Source organism: Cydia splendana, chromosome 15, assembly GCF_910591565.1.
Source record: "Cydia splendana chromosome 15, ilCydSple1.2, whole genome shotgun sequence".
Lineage (NCBI taxonomy): Eukaryota > Metazoa > Arthropoda > Insecta > Lepidoptera > Tortricidae > Cydia > Cydia splendana.
In genome coordinates, this window is record NC_085974.1 from 9,104,879 (window position 1) to 9,122,241 (window position 17,363).

Here is a 17,363-nt window from a genome sequence, read left to right on the forward strand (position 1 = left end):
TAAAGCTGCTCTAGATTACACTGTTTATTAAAGAAACACTTGGAAAGCCTTTTCGAATCCGAGATGGAAAGTTAATTATTGGGAACCTACTTCGACGTCTATAATTTCGTTGTAACAGCATTGATTTGACGAGGCCTTGATAAATTTCGTACTTCGATATCGACTATTGTTTTGTAATGAAAAGTACCGTTACAAAATAATATGGGCCGTGGGTACTGACTGAACTGACGATAACTGTAGGCTGGTGATAATCGGTGGATCTGCGAGTATAAAATCAATAATTTTCTTTTAGTGACCGATCGGTCATCCGTTACTATAGATAACCGTTAACAGCTATTCTCTGATTATTTTAGCGCCTCATGAATAAACACCGATTGATGTACTTAAATCCGCATTTCATCACATTGTTCTCGCAAATAATTTGAACTATGTATGTCGTAATTCATTGAAAAGAGCAATAAACGTCTCAGGGGCGTGCAACATATGTGTGTTGAGATAGATTTCACTCGTTATAATACCTACATACTTATAATTAATGGCTTGTAACATAAAAACATATTTTAATACGATTACCTTATTACGAGGAAGTTTAGTTGATTGTATAGCTTATTACTAACCGTGTGCATGACTAACTCATAATTTTTCGTATTTATTTCTCGCTTGCCTGTTAGTTCGTTTCCAATCTTCCTGTCGTGTAGTCCTGTCTGTATATACCTTCAACCTCCTTTCTCTTCATTTATAGGAGCCGCAACGGACCGAAGACATTTCGAGAGTAGTGATAACGAGGATTTTGCTTTGATTTTTAGTCAATCGAAAAGTTGAAGTGACTGTGAGGGGATCGCCGAATGAAGTCGAAAGTTGGAAAGAAGTACTTGCCCACGGGCGGGCAAAAGGAATCGTATGTGTTAGTCACGGCGAGAAGGAGATATATGAAGAAATTAATGTACGTACTTCCTTCACTATCTATTGCATGCACTTTTTGAACCTTTCTACTTGTTTCTTGTTCCGTAGTAATAACTTATTTTAGTAGATACTTGATCATCGTCGTCCGACGGTTATCCTGGTTGGATTTGTGTAGGACTTACTCAAACATGATATATTTCTTTGCACCTACGGGATGACTAGGAAATTTATTTTTATTCAAAGGGAAACGCGCGGGTTTTTCTGGCCGACTAAATGTTTTCAAAAGTGTGAAATGATACGTTATACCTATATGCGGTATTTTAGTCAAGTGGGAAACCTCATTGTGTCCTGTACTGAATCAAGCATAATATGAATAGGTATGTCAATTTTAGCTCGGTTTTCCGTTAGTTTTGCACATTGCAAAATAAATCTCTAGATAACTGGTGATTTTTAACAAACCGTACTTTTATATTGACACAAGACAAGACCCACCAGGAGTTTGCAATCTGGATTTCATTTTTATACCTACATAACATAATAACTTCCCTGACAAATATCCCATAATTAACTGGATGATTATTCCTTTTGCTTCTAAAAAAGATATACTTATTACCTATAAGAGATACATATTTTTCCTTTACCTATTCAACAGCTTCTTCTTCACTAGTATGAATTTGCCGTTTATGTCATAATCAGATTTAAGTCTTTATTCGGTTATTGCTTTGATAAATAGGGTAAATTAAACATATTGTTTCAAGATTTTATTTAAATTTAAAAATACTTACATGCTTCTCGTACTACACACTAGCACTAAACGAAGACAGGTATCTGCCTATTCCTTTCTAAATATTACCTACTGCGTACTTACTTAGCAAAGTGTTCAAAGCAAAAAGGTTTTGCACAGGGAGTAATTTTTCATTGTTTAGTTTAGGCATGACCCATTTATATTCTTGTTTAAAATGTTTGTTAACGAAAAATTAATGTCGTGCTAATTAATTTACCTTATATGTAAGCATAGCTTTAATTATGTTTACTTTGTGATACAGGAAAATGTAGGTAGGTAATATATGATAAGACATTTATTAACACAACGGGATATGTAATTCGATAAATACTTATTATATTTAATTACTACCATGACATACTTAATTACCGAACCTCATAATAAAATTCAAACCATTTAATTTGCGTGTAATGCACTTATGAGTAGGTAGATATAGTGGCTTCAAAATTTGCCAAATATAAGATAAACTGTATACTTAGGTATATCACAATATAAACATGTAGGTATGTACGATACATACAATTATTTGATAAAATTTAACTCTATCAATTTTATGTTGAAACTTTCATTCCTCTAAACAACTTTTAATATAGTATGTTGATTATTTTGCAATTTCGTTCTAACTGGTACCTCGCGCAAAGTGGAAGATAATTAATAATTATGGAAGAAATCTTCTATAACGTCAATATCGCCTGTTACCTACCATTAAACAAAGATTATTATTATGTATTGTTTTGTAGCTGCAGCAACATTATTTTGCGGTTAAAACTACTTAATAATTAATGCATTTTTCCTTAGAAGACTTGTACACCAGATCTGTGGCTTTGTCATTACCTTTTCAGTGACCATTCGGACCGATTCCACTCGGGTCAAGTCCTGAAACTCGTTATTTATATAACGGTAGCCGCATTACGTCTTAACACGAGAACTATTGTATTTCCCGTACAGCTTGATCAATAGAACTGTTTCAACCGTATTTCAACTGATTATCGTTTTGCTACAGCACAATAGTAACATTACAATAGCCGGAGCTAATAAATCGTCGATATCCAAAATCAATTCTATTTCTGTGGCGTAAGATATAGAATTGGAGTTTACGATTGTAAAAGTTGGCTACCGTTATTGTGAGATGTCTAATCATGACGGATGATTCCTGGTTGTTTGTAGATCGAATGATGCAGTCGTACCTGTATGTTATGTCTTGTAAGTCGACAATAGCTTAACCACATAGTTCAGCATTTCTGATTTATCTTCAGTAAAATCTGTTTGATTACTGTCTGGATCTGTTGATAATAATACAGTACAAAGATTTTCAAAAGTAATTTTTGATTGCATTGATTATTGAAACCGGACTAATTCTAAGGCACTTGTCCCACCAAGAGCGCGTAAGCGATTAACTATCGGCGATTTTGTCGCCCAACAAACAAACTAAAGATTAGGATCCTGTGTTAGTAAAAGAGACACATATATTAATAGTTCATCGCTGGCTGTTCACACTGCCGGCGAGAACACTCGCTCTACTAGTTTGTCGCCGCGATAAGATAAAACTAGCTCAGCGGTACTCGCTCAGCGATGCTCGCTTCGTAGTTAGAACTCAAGCTGCGAGACCAATCAGTCTGCGTGTTCGGCTACGCTGCACCGCCCGAGCGAGTGACGCGAGTAATAGCCCGTCGCGCTCGAACACTCGCCTATAGCCGAGCGACAAAACTATTGGAGCTAACACTCGCTTCTCGCCGCTCGCCCACTCGTTTCTAGTTTATCGTTCTACTCGCTTATCGCTCATCATCGGCGGTGGGACAAGTGCCTAATAAGGCCTGCTGTGCCCTATGGGTTAAAAGATCAGATTTCGAAAGACTTAATTAGAAAATGAGGATATTTATTATACATTACCAGGCCTATGGAACTCTCCTGCTCTCGTTCACGGTAGAAAAGCAAGCCAGTTGGTTGCCACACGCGCTCACGCACGCACGTCACCGCGCGTCACCGCGCGCCGCCGCACTGTTAATTTCTACGCTAGTTACAAGCTACGTAGGTACTATTGAATTTCTTTAATTAAACATGTAATGTTTATTACGACAAATGTATAGTTAGATACCTATCTATCTATTTGAAATATGTAGGTAGCAAATTTTTTATTTATTTTGGTAAATGTTTATTTTACTGACAGTAAGTTAACTTTATACCTGAAAGTACCTGTACCTACTCATTTATGCTGTGGTACATTTAATTACCTGTATTTATGTTTTTTTTTATTATTTTTCTTTATTGTGTAACATTAATCTCTAAATTACACGAAGTTTTACAACTAATTCTTGCTGGGATCATTACGCGGTTTATAAAACGGCGTAAACACTGCGGTTACTGCAGGGACATATGACCTTTTAAAATGAGTATTTCGCAAACACTAACGCATAATCGGAATATTAGGTAAAATTTAAGATTTAGCTTTCCTTTTATTTCACTCCGCTGTTTAAGTAGGTATTTTATCATTTCTAAGCGTCAGCAACCCTAGCGTTGTGCCGGTGCGCGCGGTGCGGGGAGCGGCGCGCTGATGAAGGTCACTCCATTGTATTTTTGTGTAGGTATCAAAACGGTAGGTATTTGCGTTTTCTTTGAGAGATAAGTATCTGTTCGTAAGAACTATTATATAATCTGTGACATTACGTAGAAATTTGTGATCACAAATTTCATCATTAAGTAATAAAAAAATGTGTACTTCGCATTCGCGAGATCAACAAATGTAGAATGAACTATGAAGTAAAGTAATTTAGAAAGTTTTTAGCAGATTATTCATATTAAAATAAACTCTTGGCAAAATGAACTTACTTACTTTAAACTTATAAAATATTAAGAAAAATATTTATGATATTTCGTGCCTAAGGCCAAAATATTTAAAGTAAATTATGACACCACCTTTGGTAGCTCAGTATGACCGCTTCGGTAATTGCAGCTTTTAAGAGCCTTGGGCACCAATTATGGCACATTTTGTACTACTTTGATAGATCTTGGCCGTGAAAGCATTAATAATACCCGTGATAATGTTGATTGATACTCTATTGGTAAAACTCGTATGTGGTTTTACAATGTTCTTTTCTTAGTAGTACCTAATTCCTACCGTAGGCGATGAATTTTTGATATTTTTTTGTTACATATCTAAAAGATACCGGTGGCTTAGTACAAAAATTAATTGATGCAGCAAAATGCGTAGAGCTTTAGAAAAAATATAATTTCAAAGGGTATACGTTCGAAAATGACAAAGTTATGAACGTATAATTGCAATCTATGCTATTATTAGAAGTGCTATAACATAACACCTTTAATTTACCCCTAGTTCAACGATAAATAATTACAATTAAATGCAGGTCATAGGAAACCATCAATTAGCAATGTGCTTGTATCGAAATGCCATCGTGCGCGTGGGCCGTGGGCCACCACCTGCGATTATTGCCGATTATACGCGATTATTCACGATTATAAGCGATCATAATCGCATAATTCAAGGTGTTTGTTGGCGGATGGTAATTACTAATTACACATTCTTTGTACGTGTGACCGATTATTGTTTTTGATGTAATCCATCTAACTGCCAACCCTTTGCAGTGTTAAGTTTGCACTAATACTTTGTTAACTGCAATCATTCATGGATGAGGATGATGTATTGCATAACTGTATAGACGTTTATACCTAATATTATGTATGGTTATACAAAAAAAAGTGGTTACATACACACAGTGGCTACGTACAGTCAAAATCAAATAGATATAGATGGCCGAAGTAACCAAATATATCGTATGATTCGTAAGACATCTTTTTTACTATAAGATGTATCCCGAAATATTTGGCTTTTTTGGCCGTCATCGATCTATTTGATGCTGACTGTACCGATTAACGGCCAATGTTTTAAACGAACTCTGTCGAAGTAGTCTAGGATCTAGAAGACTAGTGAAATTAAAACTAATAAATGGTGTTTTTGTAACAAGATAGTAAGTAATTAATTAAGGAAGCGCTGGTGGCGTAGCGGTAAGTGCGTGCGACTCCGGAGGTCGCGGGTTCAAACCCCGGCTCGTACCAAGTGAGTTTTTCGGAACTTATGTACGAAATATCATTTGATATTTACCAGTCGCTTTTCGGTGAAGGAAAACATCGTGAGGAAACCGGACTAATCCCATAAGGTCTAGTTTACCCTCTGGGTTGGAAGGTCAGATGGCAGTCGCTTCCGTAAAAACTAGTGCCTACGCCAATTCTCGGGATTAGTTGCCGAGCGGACCCCAGGCTCCCATGAGTCGTGGCAGATTGCCGGGATAACGCGAGGAAGAGGATGATGAGTAAGTAATTAATTAGATTTAAAACAACAAACGATATTTCAAAACTTCGTTTAACCTCCTGAGACTAAATGTACATTACAATGTACATATTCATGCAATCTAATTTGAACCTTTCATGATCCAAATAAAGTAGCATTTCTTTTGTTTCACTGCTTTTTAAAACAAACGAAATTCGTTCTAATTTACTTTAAGAATAAGATTCAAATAAAACATTTTAAAACTTTATATGGTGGGTCTTACGAGGTTAATTATCTTCACAAAAGTAATTTTATTTAGCAACTATGCATGAAACGACGATAAATAAAGTTGCATTTCTTTTGTTTCATTGCTTTTTAAAACAAACGAAATTCGTTCTAATTTACTTTAAGAATAAGGTACAAATAAAACATTTGAAAACTTTATATGGTGGGTCTTAAGAGGTTAATTATCTTCACAAAAGTAATTTTATTTAGCAAGTATGCATGAAACGACGATAAAAGTGCATTTTCCGAGCATAGCTTTACCTATTTTCACCACTAATGAATACTTAAAAAAACATCAGCCTTTTTACTGAATAAGCCAGGCCTCTGAGCACGAACACTAGTTTGTTTTACGTATTTTAATGTTGCCTTACTTTGCAAATCGTTTGAATATCCGAATGAGTAGCGACGATGAGACAACTGTTATTGTTTGTTCCTTTTTGCAATTCAAATTGCGTTCTGGTTTTCTTTAACTACAGGCATAGATAATAAAATAATAAATGCAACCGCTAAAATTTTATTCTCGTCAATGGTCAATTTCAAACCAAACAAGAATTTATGAAGAAAACATTAGCATGTAATATAGTGACCTGCGTCACCCTTTTCGGACCTTTGTTTTGTAAATCAAGAATTTAACAAGAATAGGATGTTTGACTCCTCCGAAAAATAACGTCATGTGTTGCTAATTCATACAAACTTTATACTAACGAATCGTTTTGACATTTCGTTAAAAGTAACTCAGTTGACTGCAAGTCGATCCCCTATTAACCAGCGCCTTCTCTACCGTGTCATGGTGTCTGTTAGTTCTACCACAACTCCAACAGTCGTGGGGCTTCCACTTCGTGGTCATCTTTACCCGCTTCTTCCTCCTCGGTCCCTCATTGCTGAGGATCGCGACCATGTATGCTACGTCTCCACAGTGTGCGATCATAGGCCATATAGGTCACGCACTGCATGTTGCCGCCAACTACCCTCTTCACAACATCAGAATCAGACCATCTCGTGGGTGCTTTTCCTCGCGCTCGCTTGCCCTCTATTTGGCCCAAGATAAGCTGTCTTTCTAGGTCGTGCTTTTTAGACCGCATGATATGACCAAAGAAGCTGAGCCTTTACCCGCAGTTCGCTATAAATTGCCGAGTTTTATTATTATAAGTATTACCTATAGGCGGTGCACGAACGCCGTTACAGGCTTCCCAGTCAGTATTCATCAGTATTAATGGACGTTTTAAGTATTTGTAAGGTGATTTAATACGGGGTATATTAAAATCGTGATAGGATCATTTTCACGTTAAGTTCACGATTATTGTAGCTTACATTTTCAGAAATATTAGTATTGGAACTGCATTCAAACACAGCCATTTCAATAAAATTTTGTAACAAGGCGATCCCCGAATTTTGCTAAAATATTTTTAGAACTGCATCACACACCTGTGAATCGCATTAAGGTAAAATATTTTTCAATCCTAAATCCAGGGCAAAGTATTTTTCCTCGGAACATCTCGGAATTTCTTTGGAAGGGCAATGGTGCATGTCATAAGTTATGTGTACGGTCACATATAAGTCTATTAAATTTAGAACTTAAATACTAGGGAACAAGGTTCAAAGTTATACTAACAGGAGATGTGTCACAATAGAAATTCTTGAAGGAACTTTCCTGCAAAGCACGCAGGGAATAGTTTGTGTCATAAGCGATCTAAAATAGTGTTAGTTGACGCATGCGAGCAATTATGGTGAAGATAGTTTGTGAATAATTAGTATGGTTTAAAGTTTAAACTATTCAAAACACTATATCAAGTCAAGTTCAAGATCACACATACTCTTCGCTCTCGTGGGTTTATAAGGCAATACGTATTATGTTGTATGAATTTTCTGGACTAATCATAGAAGCAGTTATTGTTTAATGAGTGTACGGTCGTAGATAAAGGTTAATAACAAGACGTACAAAAACTAGCACTTGCCCATAGCTTCGTTCGCGTGACACTTGTAAATCGCACTCCCATACAAATTTTAACCCTAATTTCACTTCATTAAGTTTAATTCGAGGGTAAGAGTATTCATTATTACGGGATATACCCAAAGGCTTAATTGCGTTTATGTATATCTAATTTTACAAACCTTCACGTTTATAATATAAAATAATTAGTAGAATTAACCCGTACATTACTGAAGCGAAATATTTAGATTTAGCAGCAAAGGGCTCGGAACATGCAATGCCAAGGAAGTGTTCCCTGTAACCATTGATCCCTGAACTGGTGATGTTTTTCGCCGCACAGCCTCCTAACGTATTTAAATTTAATTCCAATTACGGAACCTTTATATTTTAATTGCATTTTGTGAGGACTTTAGGTTCTATCATTTAACAGTAATTTAAAAATAACACAATCACAGTTTTATGTAGGTATCACGAAAGAGCGATGAATAACGTATAATTGTGTATGGAAATTTATATAAAGTGACCCGCTTTCATTGCTATAAATTGTATTCACACAAGACGTGGAAGTCATCGGGATTTGGCTACTTTTATAATGCTTTTAACGGACGCTCGCTCTTAGACGCTTTTTTGTATGCCGTTTGGAACAGCTCTTACAAAAGATGCAGTTATAAATATCTAAACGACTGGCCTCAGGCTCAAAATAGCGGCGTTATTGGACTGACTAGCTTTCGCCTCGAAATGTAAAAGAAAAAGTTGAATTGAAGTTTATAATAACATATCTTTAATTCAGCTTTTGGACCAAAAAATCTTTCAAATTATATTGTAAGGGTCAGTATTCCGTAGTTCAACATCTCTTAGTTATACAGGATGTTAATTCCAAATAGGAAAATGAGGAATAATTAGAATCTATAACTATAATTCGGATTTATGTTGTGACTTTCGCTGGTAAAACCACCCGCGTCACGTGTTAGGTAGGTAGCTACGTATACGTAATATAAGTAAATTATCCTTAACTGTTAATTATAAATAAAAAATGACAATACATAGGTATATGGGTACAATATAATAATATAATTTTCACCTCAGCAGCTCGAACAAGGGTACTTTGCTTCTTAAAAACAGTGAGCAAAATGCGATTTTGCTCACTGAGTCATTTTGTCTCACTCAGTGAGCAAAATCGCATTTTGCTCACTGAGTGTGTCTCACTCAGTGAGCAAAATGCGATTTTGCTCACTGAGTGGGACAAAATTACATTCAAGTGACCTTTATAGTCAAATGTCATTTCAACATGCGGGGTCTAATACAAGTTCGATATACTTGGGTTCTATTATCTCTGTCCCTCTAGGTATGTTCTCACTGCTTAGGGTGAAAAATTTTGTGTACTACACGAGATCAAAGTTATTTACATCTCGTGCGCTTTTGAATCCCTTACTACGCTCAAGATTCTAAATTAGATTCACTCGCTACGCTCGTGAATCTATTATAGAATCTTTCGCTTGCACGGGACTCAAAATAAGCACTCGAAGAAATATCAAACTTTGATCTCTTGTTGTACAAATAACTATAAAAGTTAAGGATAATGTGTATATTGTCTATATAAACTGTTTTATAGAATTCCCAACCCAGGATGCGCAATTTCCTGCTCTAAGCAGAAATAGCACACCTAGAGTCCATTAAAGAGATAAAGTTGGTGTGTTCCTCTCTGAACCCGGCACTCCTGACATTTCAACAGGTCTCGAAAAGAATTTCTGAAGAATAGCCACGACTTGCACCTTGCCCTCTATATGACGTTCCAATCGCTTGCTGAGTTAGAGCGAGTTTATTGCTCGACGTGGCCATTATAAGAGCTTCTAAGAATTATGTAGGTACATTTATTAAGGCTTTGAGAAGGTAACACTGAGAACTTGATATCCCCGCGGCTGCACAAACAAATGGCCCACATTGGTTCGACGATACTAAATATGATTAAATCGTTTTTTAAACACAATTTAGGTGATAGAAGTAACTTTTTTCTATGTAGGTTTTAACTAGGTCGTACATCAGGTTAACTACGACTGATATAGGAATGATTTATGGTACTTATGATTTCTAAATCGTTTTTGTCAAAAAAAAAATCTAAGAAGCTTGGATATTCTTTCTCTAGAGAATAATATGAGAGAAAAGTAGGCCAACGAACTAAGTCATTTCGAATGCAGTGTACTTTATATAAAATTTAATAATTAAGTAGCTTTTAGCCGTCTTTTTAGTTTAAAACAACAGTTTGCAAAGTTTCCAGTCCTGACAATACGCCGGTAAATTGGTCTCAAGTGAAACTTAACCGCTGTCGCAAAACTTGGAAACTGTTGGGAACTTCGCTCAGCCGGCTACCTGTCGGTGCCGAATGGCGCCGTATTCAATCCATATGTAACAGTATGATCATTGCTAAAAAATATGGTTGTCTGTAAAGTCGGTTTACGGACGATAATTTTGCGTGATAAAGAAAACATTGATGAAAAATTGCATACTTTGGCCGTAACGTTACCATGGAGATCTGTCCACAACGTTACCATGGAGATCTGTCCACAACGTGACACTTTTTCGTGCATGCTACCGGTGTTCATCGATTGATAAGACGTTATTATCACGTCAATAAAATAAAATATCTTTATTCCAGGATATTAAAAATTCACCATCTAAGACTATCCACATTCAGTGAGTATTTGTGTTAATTTTCCCCTGCTTTTGTTATTTACCAGGAATTTGGTATTTTCAACGAAATTTAAATAATGGAGACACAGTTCTGCAAGTATGGTATGTTTTATTGGAAATATGCTCCTCTTTTATAAGATTAATTTTGGTTCTTAAATATTAATACTTTTGAGATATTGGGGAAATAAAAAATATCTACTTTTCCCCCCTTTTTTTTGTTTATAACTTTTGACATTTTTTGTGTGCTAATACACGCTTCGAATACATTTTTCTAGACATCATTACGAATCTAATGAGGTATCACACGTAATTTTCACTGTTTTCAGTTTCTCGAGTAGAGTATGCTGTGTAGGTGTTACCTTAGTACTTATAGTCGACCTCACCTAATATCAGGTGAACATATTTCATTCCACCAGCCCAAACCGAAAAGTTTACCTTTATTAGCTCTACTCTAATAGTTATTCAGTAGGCTAGGCAATACCTACGCTACGCTATCCGCTCTCGAAGTATCTCCGGGACTACCTCGATACGTAATACTACGTATATTTACGTTCTGTATGACCACAGGATTTTTGACAAATACCTACTGTATTTAGTCTGATCACTGTGTGTTTTTGGCAGAGCTCTCGGTTCAACGATCACTAATTTACTGCTGCAAGCATTGACGTATATCTCAGGACTGGCCTTACGGGCAATAAGAATGGGGCACGAATGGGGCCAGTTCAGCGGTGTGACACCGCTACAACGCGATTGGTTGATGAGTTCGCATCACGCGCGCGATTGGTCGTGGTCGCAGTCGCAACTAGTTGCGTTCGACTGCACGATTGGCTCGAATTCGTGAGTGACACCGCTGAACTAGTATCAGTTTTAGTGCCCGTAAGGCCCGCCCTGAGATAATGGCTGCAAGCATACCCAGCTTCCAGATAATTTAAAATGTACACTTTGAGTACACTTTTTCTGTCCTTGCCGCTTAAAATGTTGGTCGCTGTTTCATAGTCTTATCTAAATCGTCACAAAACCAGTATCGTTACTTTGTAAAGTACCTAAAGTAATTTTAAATAGATTTGAAAGTAATTTTACAATTGTTAACATCACTTGGTTAGAAGCACTACCACCAGTTTTAACATTGACATATTCACTCACGTTTAAGTAACTTACTTTCTATGCATCTCGCTCGTACTCGCATATTAGTGCAAGCGAGATGTATAGAAAGTAATTTACGTAGACGCGAGTTAATCTGTCAATGTCAAAACTGGTGGTAGCCGTAAAGGAGTCGTTTCTCACAGACAGTATCGAGTACGACTACAACGTACTACTATACGTATTTTCGTAACATTGTGCCTCTCTGCATATTATTTTTGTACGAAACTTGTTATTCTCCGTGTAACTCCGATGAATAAATATTTTAACTGATTTATTACGAACAATAATAAAATTATGCAGAATGGGAAATTATGTAATTAAAATGATATATACTATCTACTCGTACGTCTCTCTGGTTCGATTACGCATAATTACACTACACAATTGGTATGATTCGATTCAATGTGACCTAAATGAAATTATGCGGTGTATGTGTAGGTAAATGTAGGTGTTGACGTCACTGCTCATATTGGACGAGTCCGGGTAAATGAGTCACTCAAATTAAGATTTCTCTCTTACTAACCTTGACTCATCCGAAAACGACCTACCATATTTAAGGAGAGGACTTTCTTTGATGCCATACTCACTATCAGTAAGTCAATACGTCCGTTGCCACCGCTCAGAAAGCTATTGAAAATAAGATTTCCAACTTAATTCTGCAAATAGGGCTTTAAAGGACTTTTAAAAGTCTGCGCCTACTCAAAGTTTAAACGAAGTTTAGAACAATATTAGCAAAATAACCTAGGGGTAAGTCTATAAGGTTCGCCTACAGCCCACCTGTCTCTTTAGCCCTAGAACTAAACAGAAATCCAGTGAAGTTAAACTGGTTATTCTCTCAAGCTCCTGAGAATAGGGGTGTCATAGAAGAACAAACAGAATCACTCTAACTAAGCTGAAAGGTTGATCAAATCACCGCGAAATCCGTGAACGACTAAACGCGTGCACAAAAGTGTTTGTGTACGTCAAAATGCTTTTATCTACAAATTGATATGACATAACGTCACTCACTAAACCACAGATGTCATCGTTGAGTTATTTCACTTATTTCCATTCACGGCGAGTTTGGTAAATCGATCACGGTGTCTACTACTACCGTGCCTGTTCGTCTGAATCTATCAGTCATGTGTAATTGGAGTGACGAAGATGGATCTGGATATGAAATTCAAATTTCGAACGTAAGTTAGCGCTCCCGATGCTTACTCGACACTTTCGTGGCGTGATGCATCTAAACATTGTGCCGTGACGTTGTGCGTTTACTAGTCTTGTGCACCGGCCTATGCAAGACATTTAAATTTAAAAATAAGCTAGTGTGTTGAATATAGATGTAATGTCAAAAGGTTACATCTTTATTCAATGTGCTTTACTTTATATTGGTAACATAGTTCGTCTTGGAAGTGTTTCTTAAAAGAGAAAACTATTTGGGGCATTATCTATGAAAAGGCACCTTACTGTCGATGGCGCTTACGCTGCACAGCGTCGCGCGGCATTGTATTTATATCGGAGCATCGATAATAATGGCGTAAGGGGCTGTCCATAAATTACGTCATCGATTTTGACGATTTTTGGACCCCCCCCCCCCTATAATCATCCAAAAATCATGCTTCAAATGACCCCATTTCCTCCTACTTCATGCTACCGTCATCCGATGCCCAGACCCCCCCCCTAAATTGAAATGACGTAATTTATGAATAGCCCCTAAGCGCCATCGACAATAAGGTCCCTTTTCATAGATAACGTCACATTTGAGTATAAATTTTCAAAGCCGCTATAGTTTTGTGTTTTAACAGTGACAAAAACCCAACTATACAACGATTTTAGGATATAGTGGCTTTAGAGATCACTGCTATAGTATATAATACTTTAGTAGTTTGCGCTATTAAGGTTCCCTGCAAGCCGCTATAGTTTTGTGTTTTTACAGTGACAAAAACCCAACTATACAACGATTTCAAGATATAGTGGCTTTAGAGATCACTGCTACAGTACATAATACTTTAGTAGTCATATAAACACTATTATAGAACTGTTTTGCTCTATAGTATCGTTTTTGGGACATATATTTATAGAGTTAATAAGCGCTTTAGTAGTTTTTAAATCCCTATTATATCTCATAGCTGTAAACGACACAATGACTCTTTTATATTACAAAACTGTTGTATAGTGGTTTTGTTTTTTCTTTTAAAAGACAACAGCGTTATAGCTGACTTTTTATGTCTTTTATACACCGAGTTAGATACATAAAGGTAGAAAACGACTACTTGTAAATGATAAATTTGATCTGTAATGGCTACTTATATCTTGCTTATATAAGTTCAGGCCTAAGCCACATAATGTGGTTCCGTACAAAATATTTTTATATTATTAATAAATTGGTAAAAAAGACCCCAGTGATATTAGTGATTGTAGTTCAGATTTATCATCAATGATTTAATACAAGCATAAAATCGTGATGGTTTAGATATTTATCGGCATCCATTATTAGCACATTTTTTTTACCAATAACACTGAAAAAGAAAACAACAGTAATGACTACATCCAAATTTAAAAAAATCCTATGCGTTTCTAAAGAGTTTGTATGTGCAACTGGGTTACAGCAAAATTCTTTTGGAACCCTAATTTTAATCATGATGGCGGTGAATATTTCGTCATAAGTTCTATAGTTAGCCTATAAAAGCATCGGATTGACTTCTTGGCTGTATAGTAGTAACTATGGTGAATATCATTATATTTTCTTAAATTATTTTATTAAAAACTTAAATAAATAGAGGGGGCATTTAAAATTCCTCATTAACCCAATGCTATTCTAACGGTAAAACTTCCGTCCCATATACTTTTTGCACTAAAGACCGAATTATTCTATATATTAAAAAAGTCTTTATTTATCACCATTTTACTTAGTACCGTTTTAGTGAAGTAAACACACAACAAAACCACTCACAACAGTTGATGGAAAACTTGATAGCAAATTGCGTAGTAAAAGAACTATGAATTCTACTATAGTATAAAAAGCACAATAATAGAATTTCAAATACTACTATAGTATAAAAAAAGCACTATAATGGAATCTCAAATGCTACTATAGTATAAATTAACACTATAATGGCGTTACTGACAACAAATTAGCACAAGAGTCATGCATTACATCACTTTTATAGACCTAAAACGTCACGACTGACACTGCTACAGGTCTACTATATCACTGAATGGCACATAAGATGCGCCATTTCGGCTTTATACAACCTTCCTAGGTCTTTTATAGGACCTTAGGTGGTATTTAGGAAACGTTCTATCGACTACTATAGTACCACAAATTGTTACTTGGGTAGGTACGTATAGTTTTTGAGCGTTAAGTTGGCAGTCGTTTTGAGTGTCTGCGGTCGCTACTGTACGAGTAATTATTAACTACTTACTTACCCTGTAATTACCGAACAAAGGGATATTTTCCGTTTTAAACGTGGCTCGACGTTAAAGGTAAAATTGCCTTTGTAATGATACTGGCTTTTATTGTGCACTTGAAATCTAGCTGCTATCGCAACTCCTACAAAATAAATGCTTTTGCGTTGTGAACTACGTTTATTGGATAATAAAATATGTGAAGTTATAGCGTGTAATTTATATATTTATTATAAACATGAAAACATAATTTGGTAGTAAATGTCGTGAAAGCGAAATAAAATTATAAATTGTCACACTTTCTCAAGATTTCAAGTTTTTACGTGGTAATACCTATTAATAGAAAATCATTAAAATATAGTGAAACCAAGGAAACAGCTATTCCGATTGAATTTACAACGATGAACATAATTTATCGCACAATTTAATGATGTTGGCTAACTTCTGTTTTTGCTTTTAATTATACTTTTAGCAACATTATTTTAATTTAGTATCTACTTACTTGTCTCAATATTATCTTACTCTATACATCTTCCAAATTACACTTCAGATATTTGCATAATCATACTTGTACATGTAGATACCAATATTTTTTACACTTTATCTAATCCATGAGATATCGAGTTCTCAGAATCACCCGCTATGATCGAAGAATAATTTGATTTCATCATAATTAAATTTTGCTTATGATCGCTCTTAGGTTTTGCAATTAACTTTGAATAATTAAGGACCTTGATTTGTCTATCTTGAGCTCAATGTACTCCTAATTATAGTGCGGCCCCTTTAAGGTGCTTTAAGTTTTTGTAGTCCGTATTCAAAAAGGTTGGGTGCTATTTTAGATCTTTAAAGGCCTGCGCAAACCGGTGGAGCGCAGCGCAGATCACCGAGGAGGATTTACGCCGCGCAGCGCACACCGACGAGGTAAAATCCCCCGCGATACCGCGAGCACCCGCCAGCCCGGCGCTGGCGGCCGGCGCATGCCGGGGGATGCCGCCGCGTGTACTCTATCAAAGGGGATTAGTGACTAGTGTGCACGAGTTCTGCCCCGTCGTCCCGGCGCTACCCCGGCGCACTCGGGAAGCCTCGGCGCATACCGGGGGATGCCGCGGCATGCCGCCGCCTACCGCCGCGGTATCCTCTAACATGCTCCTCGATGCCGCGGAGTAACAATCCTCCGTGATGCTCCGGGCTCGGTGTCAGAGCAATCAAATTTATACCATAACGTAATGAAATAGGAGAGAATATACATTGATAAATTTAAAGTGATCTGCGCTGCGCTCCGCCGGTTTGCGCAGGCCTTAATTGAATCGTGGAACAAGTAGAATCCTAGTCGTGATTTCTTTAATGCAAGCAGTAATTTAGCTCTTTAAAAAACCTAAATTATGCTGACAATGCTGACATTAAGCCCTAATACGGACCTGCGTTCTGTCGTAAAATTCCAGAAGATTTCACTCCAAACTCAAACATCTTAATTTCTTGTCACTGCAATGTAGTTTCTATTACCACAGCTTAAGATCCAGGTCGTATATCTATATGTAAAAACGAAACATCCTAAGTCAACAAACTTTGCATATGATTTTAACCCTTTAAAGTTTCCGTAGTAACCAGGAAGCGAGTCTTTGTTGTGATTCACACGTTCGCCAGACACTTTTTAAAAGGCTTTTGTGGCACGTCAAGTGCGGCTGTCACTGTCATATTGTAGTGTACCAAAATGTCGTATGTAGATACGGCTTTAATATGCAGATACGTCCGTTTAGAAGTATGACAATAGTGATATACGCACGGTAATGTTAGTGCGTTTTAAGTGTTTCCTTTTGTTTTTTTCTTACGCAAGATTTACTACTACCTATGTCTATTACACATATTCTGCCTATGCCTCTGTCTGAGAGCATTTCGTTCCGGTGATTTCCTAGGTACTTTTTTATATAGTCAGATCTACGCCTACTTTTTCATTTGAG

General features: G+C 36.5%; 1 protein-coding gene across 6 annotated transcripts in view; it reads left to right on the plus strand.

Annotated features, from left to right (window-relative positions):
• LOC134797524 (rap1 GTPase-activating protein 1) overlaps positions 1–17,363 on the plus strand; it is a 432,711-nt gene that overhangs the window by 280,950 nt on the left and 134,398 nt on the right. For 4 of the 6 annotated variants that reach the window (XM_063769788.1, XM_063769787.1, XM_063769790.1 and 1 more), the window contains exon 2: positions 743–943. The exons of the other annotated variants lie outside the window; for them this stretch is intronic. In XM_063769788.1, coding sequence (XP_063625858.1) covers positions 846–943 — 98 coding nt within the window. In that variant the 5' untranslated portion in view covers positions 743–845. The remainder of the gene's footprint in view (positions 1–742; positions 944–17,363) is intronic. 6 annotated transcript variants of the gene reach the window in all.